The following is a 9,400-nucleotide window of genomic DNA, read 5'->3' on the forward strand; positions in this document are numbered from 1 at the left end:
TAAGACAATTCATGATGAAAGGTGCTCGATGACTACAGATCAAGTAACATTTTTAAAAGTAGACGACGATGGCCTGGATGAGGCCCATTGACATTAATCAATATGGATGATTGATTTTGCTTTCACAGAAGCATATAAGTTAAACCCTTGACCTGTTTTCTCTAATGAGAATAAAGCTAGCATCTGGATGTTTAAAATTATATTATCAACGTCTATAACCGACCGTGCTTTGAAATATAAAATACATATGCAGATCGGTAATGATTAGAAAAGCAACAAAAGAGAAGGGGTGGGAGTATACAGTAGTTCAAGAAAATACAGAAAGGAGAAACTAAATAACTGTGGTTACCTTGTATCAGGGTTGCCAATGCTGCAGACAAGTTAGGACATGTTTACATTTTCAGAAGAAAAGACAGTACATAATAGCGGGAGAGAGACAGAGAGATGCGATCTCAAGTGTACATACAAGTTGCAGACTTGCAGTGGCAACCACGACAGCAGCCAGTCTATACAACAGAAGGGAATGACAAGCATCCTCTTCCATAAATCCCAGCCCTCTACTTTCTGCCAAGCAAAATTATCCCATACATCACATATAAGATTCTCTTTCTCATTTGTACAATTAACAGACCGTAGTAAACCAAATTTGTACTCTCCAGTCTCCACGGTTTGTGCTAATTATGTCCATTAAAAGTCACAGCATAGGGGAACTTTGTAATGTGAATTGTCATTTCGGAAAAATCCACAGCTTATCATACTCAAGCACCATATGACTGCATAAGATTAACATCAAGAGTCAGCAAAAAAAACTAATACGTAATACCCAATAATGAAAACACTACGCATTATCAGCAGCAGAGGCTGCAGCCAACCCCCCGCATGTAATTGATAGTCACATATTTGTAAGCTGTCTTGAAAGAAAATAGTTACCATCCCTAAAATTATATAGTGGTTTATGTTTTGATTTTCTAATACACCACTACTAACTGATGGAGAGAAGATAGATATAACAAAACCACTATAAAAGGCATTTTTGAACAAAAAATAAATAAAAATGTTATACACCAATTATATGAGGTTGAGATAACATGGAAAGTCATTCTGAATACACGGAATAGTGGGAGCATAATGCATTCGCCTCAATTTATTTTTTTCATAATATCAAATTTTTATAGTTTTTACTTATTGGTATTATATTAGTGATTGAAATAATGAATTGACAAACGTGAAATGAGAAGTGATGCAATTTAAGTGAAATGGAGGAAGTATAACAATAGAGGAGGTTTTCTTAGCATATTGGACCTTTTAGGGCGTATTTTATCCACCTGATTTTCACTTGTTTGAATTTATCTTTTCCTATTTGAGCTTATTTTAGTTGTAATAGAATTTGGGTAACCCTTATCTTAACTTATATCCTGAACTTATCATGTCTGAACTTATAGCAGTAGGATAGGGCAAAGGATTGCACTTCCAACTAACTTAGACCTATGAATGCAGTGGACGGAAGAAACATTTCTCTATCAATAATATAGAAAGAATAGGATAATGAATTTCTAACTCCAACATCACACTTTTTTCAAGACAGCATTCTTTTTCAATTGTACAAATTCCAGCAGCTCAAATCTTGGAGTTAGATCTTTTCTTTCATACAACTATTACAGCAGTTATTTCCGAATGTTTAGACTCACTGTATACTATAGCCTCTTTATTTTCTTCTGAAACGGAAATTGTTTGGTTCTGAATTACTATTGCTCAACTTGCAATTTAATTACCAAATAAACCTAGCAATCCTTCATGACCTGAACGATGAAGTGGGCAAAAATAAAGATATAGATTAAATCTAATATTCTACAGCTTAAGAATCACTGGGAGTGGCATCTAGCTTAGCCATTGTGTGACAAATTAAACAGGAATGAAGTTAGCACTTGATGAAATAAAAGTCAAATCCCTTTGCAGCAGGCTAAGTAGTGATCCTCAAAATTAGAGATATTTAGGAATTAAAATGCATGATATTCATGTATCCTGAATATTTCAGTGAAAAAAAGAAGCAGAAATTTTGCCACATACTTCAATTACCAAGGAAATTTTCATAGATACAGATTAGAAAAAACAATTTGGTCAAAGCATGGATTATTGATTAGAAATGCGTGAATAGATAATCCCTTCACTTTAACATCCCCACAAAATTCAGGAATTGAGCTTAATGATTTGTAGTGACCAAAGTGAATACTAACAAGAGGTAATGCACAAGGGAGTCTTTATAAATCTAATCTTCCATGCCATCCTTCACGACTCTTAAGGGGACTCTTTTACAAAATTAGAGCCGAAACCTTGTCTATCAGTAGTCACTATCTCAAAATAACCTACATATTCCCAACTCCTTTCTCTACTTCTCTAACGAGGGAGATCCCTAAATACACCCAGGGGCAGCTCATGTTTGCTGCCTTGCAGGGTTTTTATCCTTTGCTGGGCATTCATCTACTTGAAGTTGTATATCTGTCTGTGTCTCCTAAGAGAGTCTTCCTTCATATGTTCTCTCTAGACCTTTCTCATTTCCAATCTACATCAACACACATGTCCACACATTCTACACCCATAGAAACTGCAATGTGCATGTGCTAAATCAATACATAAGGAATAAAGCTGTACTGACTAACTAAGAAATATAGGGTGCTTTAATTACATTGTATTTACACTTAATACACTAAAAATCGAGGGAAAGAATTAAAAAGTCTACGTAGAATATGGAAATTCCAATCAAGCATCTATAAACAAAAGGTATCTATTAATAGGGGGGAAAAAGGAAAGGCAGAAAGAATGAATCAAAGTGTGAAATAACCGCCTATAAGGAACTGAAAGGTGAAGCAAATTATGATGCAGCAAAGGTTTGATAGGTACAATCACACAAGTGTTTAGATCCCAAGCTGTCTTTCACTCTTTGGCATACAACTGATAGACAATTCTAAGTGAGGTTTGAACTACATCCAATGTTTGCTACTTTTACAAGGAACCTGAGTCATGTACTGATGTACTGATGTACACAACTCTATTTGTATGGTGACTCTAAGAAGGCATGGAGGAAATATATTGTTATCAAATGACCTCAGAAGTTCTTAATTCAAATGGGAGGTTAGATGAAATAATCCAGCAGTTCTAGTTTTAGTAAGAAACTTCTGGTCGAGATGCTGTGGGCAAGAAAGATTCTAGGTATGAGTCCACAAGAATGATGCTTGCTAAATCTATTATTTAGAGACAAAAATTGGAAAAGACTGTGCATGGGGTTTGACAGATTGGTGATCTCAACTGATCTTATAGGTTGTCTTGGAAATAATTCGAAGAGTCTAGATGTAGGTACTAGGAAGATCAACAACTAGACAGGCAATGTGTCAAAAGGATTTTTTAGAGAGAGACTGAGAATATATTTATTATATATGAGTAAATCTTTAACTGAGTTAATTAGTAGAACAAATTGCTGCCAAAGAAGGTTTTGCTGGTTATAATAAGCTAAGAGTTCAAAAAATACTCCAACAGATACCAGCTAATCTAATATGTCATGTTTATTTATTTTCTTACAAACTCATTCCACCCCTTACTAAATGGCCATCTTAATATCTCGGATTCTCCCAAAATAATAGTCCACTTTCTAAATTTAATTTAATTTAATTTATTTAATTTAATTTTTTTATTTTTTTAATTACATGCTGTCCATATACACCTTAATAAGTTGAGATAAGACTACCTTATAGAATGTAAAAACTTACACAAAGGACAATTATGGTATTTCAACCCAATTCCATTAAAATTATCTTTGACCGAATGTGGTCGATTATTTAAAGATCGAGGAAGTAATAAACAGGTTTTAGTTCAGGAGACAAATCTGTTTAAACATAGTATGATAGACACAAGAAGATCATGAAGGGTCACAGTTAAAGACCTTGTAATGGAGAGCATTATATTCATATGCTTGATTTAGCTAGGTTCCTTGTTCCTTTTTCCATTTATTTAAATTAGTGTCAACCGCCTTTTCAATGAAACACTTTTTTATGCTTGACAATGCATAACTTCAACCCTTAATATGTGACATTTCTAACAAGACCCCACAAGACTAAGCTTATAAAATCACCAAAAATAGAGATTGTATAGTGTGTTAATAGTGTAGATTTAGAAGTGGTTCAATTTGAAAATCAAGAAGTATATGGTATCAACAGTAACAACACAATCATGCGATAATGTCCACATATATTTACATCATAGATGAAATTTTTTGCATTGTTGCATATTAATACTTTCATAATATGATTCTAATTGGTCACCTACTTTTTTTAAACCAATAGCAACAATATTCAAGGCACTTTCGCCACTTTGAGGTGTGAAGATTGGAGAAAAGCAAGAGCACACATAAATTCCAAAAACAGGGGTTTAATTTAATAGTAATCTCTAACCAAGGTGAAGATGGGCAGAGTTTACAAACAAAAAGAATAGGCGGATTCAAGTGCCAAATTTCAGGTTAAGCTTAGTCCTACTAGCTTTTAACAAGACAAAAAAGAGAGGTGAATTTTATTTTGGCTCCTCAACTAGTCAACTCTATGTTTTTGCTTTCCATAGAAATCTAAAAGCACAAACAAAACAAAAGGAAGATAGCGTTGTTCCAGGAAATGGGAAGGCGTAATAGAAAGCCAAGATGCAAAGCTTTAGATTGAACCTAGAGTTCCAGAATTTTCCACTTGGTCTTATATAGTAAATGGAAGCTAGATTACCTTGACCCCTGGGAGAGAAGTTCCAGATTTCATGGTTGTAGTGCTCCCAAAAAAGTTGACTCCATTACCAGGCTTAGCAGTAGTAGTACTGCTACCTAAGAGCTTTGATTTCTTTTCTGCAGGCTTTAATATCTGGAATGAGCACATCAGAGTTTCATCCACACTCATCATAGCACCAGCGTTATCAAACTCTCCACAATAATTAGGTGCAGAAAATATTGTTACAAGCTGCCTATCTGCAAAAAACTCATATCCATCCTCCACTACCTGGATTATCAAGAAGATTGATATCAGTTCTGACTTTCTGAGAGCATAGGAGTAGAAAGAATATTTTAGAAAAGAATACTATCAGTTCATTAGGCAGATGGTAATAGATGGTGGGTGAATTTAATGGATTAATAGTGTAGTTTCATATAAGTCCCTTGTCAATTTCCATAGCAATACTTGTCCATCCCGAATGTTGCTTTTCCTTCCTAATTTCCAAATTATCCATTACCATCAAGGAGGTATTGAGTTGAAATATTAATTAAAAAATGACTCACGTGATTTGGGATAAAATTCCATTACCACAGACATTGGCATTTGATATTTTTTTATTTTTTATTTATTTACTTATTTTTTTAACAAAATTGCATATAGTTTTCTTTCCTATTATCCTCATTTATCACAGCCTATCAAATGGGTTGTATATTTAAAGCTTATAAAATGAATACACATAACATGCACAAGAGGCAGAACACAACAGCTGCTAATAACTATCTCTAATTATCCACCATCATAAGAAAAAGGATGCGAAAATGAACAAAGATTTTTTTTTTATTTTTTAAAACAGTTAAATTAAATTGGCAGCCTGACCTGATGTGCACGGCAAACAAGGTCTAAATCATGCTTCTCAAGAAATTCTGTCACCTTGTCAGAACCAAATGTATACGAAACTCCCCTATCATTCATACCCCAGCCTTGGACCTCTTTGCTAGGATCTGACCAGAGAAGGTCACACAGCAAACCTGTATCAGGCACATCAGTAGGCCGCTGCATATTCCGTATCTGGTCCAAATTGTGCAGATCAGGTGAGAGGCCTCCATGCATGCACAGAATTTTCTCATCAATAAGGGCTGCAACTGGTAAACAGTTGAAGCATTCAGTGAAGACTTTCCATAATCTAACATTAAATCTTCTCTTGCATTCGTCATAGAATCCATATATACGATTTATTGAAGCACACTCATGATTTCCCCTCAAGAGGAAGAAATTTTCAGGGTACTTTATCTTATATGCAAGAAGAAGACAAATAGTCTCCAAGCTTTGTTTGCCTCTGTCAACATAATCACCCAAAAATAAGTAGTTTGCTTGAGGAGGAAATCCACCATATTCAAAAAGTCTTAGAAGATCAGAATATTGACCATGTATATCACCTGCAAATCACATGTAAATAAGCAATCAGACATGAATACTCAACACTTCAACAACCAAAATAGATAAAAATGAAAATAGCACGCTGTCCATTTCTAAAGGAGTCAAAGACCAATAATATTTTGGCTTTTAGGTCATGATGAATAGCTCATTAAGTTTTAAACCATGGTGGTTAAAAGATTTCTAAAACAGTCAAACATGCATGCCTTAGATCTACGAAAGAGTTCCAAGTACGTTAGTCATAATTCACACACTGAAATTCCAGTTGACAATTGGCCGTCAGCGATAGATTATACGAAAAATAAAACCTAAACAGAAAGAGTAAAGTTCTCAACAAACCATTCAAGCATTACAGATTTAAGGTTTTCAGTTTACAGAATAATTGTTGCAGGCTGGTAGCTATAATGTAATTTTCTTTCTTTCACAGTGAGAGTAGAGCTCACAACACCATATATATTCTTTTACGTGATAAACAGAGAATGGAATACATTCTGTTACACAAATATTAACTCAAACTGACAGGCAAGTGATAAATTCCTTGGGTTGCCAACACTCACAAAGAAAAATTTCCAAATTTCACTAAAACTTCCCTGCCCTATTGATATCAATCCCCAGATTCCACACACACCACCTTTAATTTCTATCACTTTGTACGGAAAAATAGTACTTCACTTAAAGATGATGAACATGATTGGAGATCACTTTTAGCAATGAACGTGTTTCATGGCATTGTATGTTAAAAAACAATAATCCTTTGATCATCCTGTCTCAGCCGAGATCTTTCATTAGTGAAATTAGCTATAATTTGAAATGGTGGCTGACAACTGCTAGCAAAAAGTGTATAAACTAGTTGATAACATTAAAAATGTGTGATAAACTAGCTTTTGAGGTGCTGCAGTAGATATTTTGTAAAAATGACAATTAGAGAAATATTTATTGCAATAGCTAGTAGATAGCTGATTCTATACAAGAGAAATACTGAATAAAAAAACATTTCAACTAATGAAAATATAATCAGTGGGACTAATTAATCATTTCAGATCACTAGCTCAAGTTAAAGACTTCAAATTTTGAATTCAGCAAACCAAAAGTAATGAACTAATGCATCAGCAACACACTCCTACCATAGCATAATACACTTTTAAAGGAAATGTAACTATTTTTCTCTCGTTAATTAGCTGATTATATTAAAAGATCATTATATGAAATTCAGATTTCAGATCTTGACCTAATTCATCCACAATGTGTTAGACTAAATCAAAAGAACAGAAAAGATTCCTATCAGCAGCAAAATCGAATCAAGATCTCATCTAGATGAATTAGAGCTCACAGACTAAACTTCAACAGTAACCAAATAACTCAAACAGAGTCCAATTATAATTCAAATAATTAGTGTTAAATAGAAAGGTCAACTGGTAAAATAGACATGTATCTAAACTCAACATCTAAAAGAAGATAATACCTATACACCTATATTATATAAAATCAATAACACATCAATCATGGGTCAACAGGTAAAAAAAGAAAATAAGTATTGATTATTAACATAACAGTCATAATTATTAAGATCAAATAGCTCAAATCAAAACAAAAACCAGATAGAATAATGATTAGGAAACACTACCCATATTACAATACAACAACTTAAAAGAAAATTGGGCAAAAATCATATAAACTAATGATTGCAAAACACTACCCACAATCATATATATCAAAAACATAAAAATTAAGCAAAACCCAGGTAATATTATGATTAAAAACACTAACCCAAATCAAATTCAACAAAATTACAAAAAATTAAACAAAACCAAGATTGGCGAGACATAGGAATGATTGAAAAACACTAACCCAAAATCAAATACAGCAAAAATACAGAAAAAATAAGCAAACCCCAGATAAATAATGATTGAAAAACTCTACCCACAATCACATAAATCAAATATACAAAAATTAAGCAAATCCCAGATATAATAATGATTGAAAAACACTACCCACAATCATATAAATCAAATATACAAAAATTAAGCAAATCCCAGATAAAATAATGATTGTAAAACACTGCAAACAATCCAATAAATCAAATAAACAAAGAATTAAGCAAAACCCAAATGAAAAAATTACCGCAAATTTTGATAGGTGCTTGAAGTTCAAGAAGATTAGGCTGTTTCATAAAAATATCTTTAGATTGTAAACATAATTGACGGATCTCAGACTCAGAAAGCTGAACTTGCTTCCCTGGTCTACCTCTTACTTCCAGTAATCGACGAATGACGTCATCCAATACTGATTGCTCCATTAACACTCACTTTCTCTCTCTTCCCGCCACTCTTTCACTCTCTCTCTTCCTGGGTTTGGTGGGTTTTTCTAGAGAGAGAAAATGGGAAATTCTAGAGGGAGATAGAAGATGAATGCGAAGATTGGTAGGAAGTTTCGAAGGAATGTGGGATTTTGGGATTGAAGTTGGGCGTCGTTTTGAGGGTTAGATGGTGTCGTTTTAATGATTAGAGTGTCGTTTTGAGGGGTTAGTAGAGAGATTTGAAAAAGCTGGATTGTTGAGAGAGAAGCGTGGCGCGTGGGATAATTTGAAATTATGTAATAAAGATTAAATTAATAATTATTAAAAATTAATAAAGATATTAAGATATTAGATAAAGGGAGTTGAAGTTGAAAATGGGAGTACCGCGTATAATGTCCATAAAATATAATCTAAGGTTGAGATTTGTAAGTGAGAGAGTGTGAGTGTGTGTGATGAGGATGATGATTATGATGGGGACTTTGGTGAGTGTGACACTTTTGTTAATGTTTATGATTTCAATGATTTGTAATGAGATTCATAGATAATTCATTATATACACACCAAATACAAGTTAATCGCATATTTGGTATAGTACGAACCAAATTAGCATTCTACGTAAGACGAAGTCAACCTTGGTACTGTCCTATTATCAAGAAAGGATTTTGATGATTGTTATATACACTCGGGTGCACTGTACACCTAAGAGTATTTTGTTCTCATTTTGATGATTGTTTTCATTTAATTAACAAATGAAGAGCAAAAACTATCTAACTTTGAGTTAGTTGGTATACAGTGCACCCGAGTGTATATAACAAATTTCACAAGAGGGTATCGAGAAAGGAAATCCTACTTTCGTGCAACTACAAATAGAGCATCAAGGAAAGATTAAGGTAGTATTCTAACAATATCATAAATCATCACGACAAGTATCTCT

The 9,400-nt window shown here is 33.6% G+C and overlaps 1 protein-coding gene across 1 annotated transcript; it reads right to left on the minus strand.

Moving 5' to 3' along the window:
- Positions 1–248: 248 nt before the first annotated feature.
- Positions 249–8,762, minus strand: LOC110704571 (serine/threonine-protein phosphatase PP1-like). The gene is made up of 4 exons (XM_021882381.1): positions 8,292–8,762; positions 5,613–6,172; positions 4,758–5,024; positions 249–773 (listed from the first exon to the last, which is right to left on the minus strand). Exons 1-4 carry the CDS (start codon positions 8,464–8,466, stop codon positions 759–761), a joined length of 1,017 nt encoding a protein of 338 aa, XP_021738073.1. The 5' UTR covers positions 8,467–8,762; the 3' UTR covers positions 249–758.
- Positions 8,763–9,400: the final 638 nt, after the last annotated feature.

Source organism: Chenopodium quinoa, unplaced genomic scaffold (assembly GCF_001683475.1).
Source record: "Chenopodium quinoa cultivar QQ74 unplaced genomic scaffold, ASM168347v1, whole genome shotgun sequence".
Classification (NCBI taxonomy): domain Eukaryota; kingdom Viridiplantae; phylum Streptophyta; class Magnoliopsida; order Caryophyllales; family Amaranthaceae; genus Chenopodium; species Chenopodium quinoa.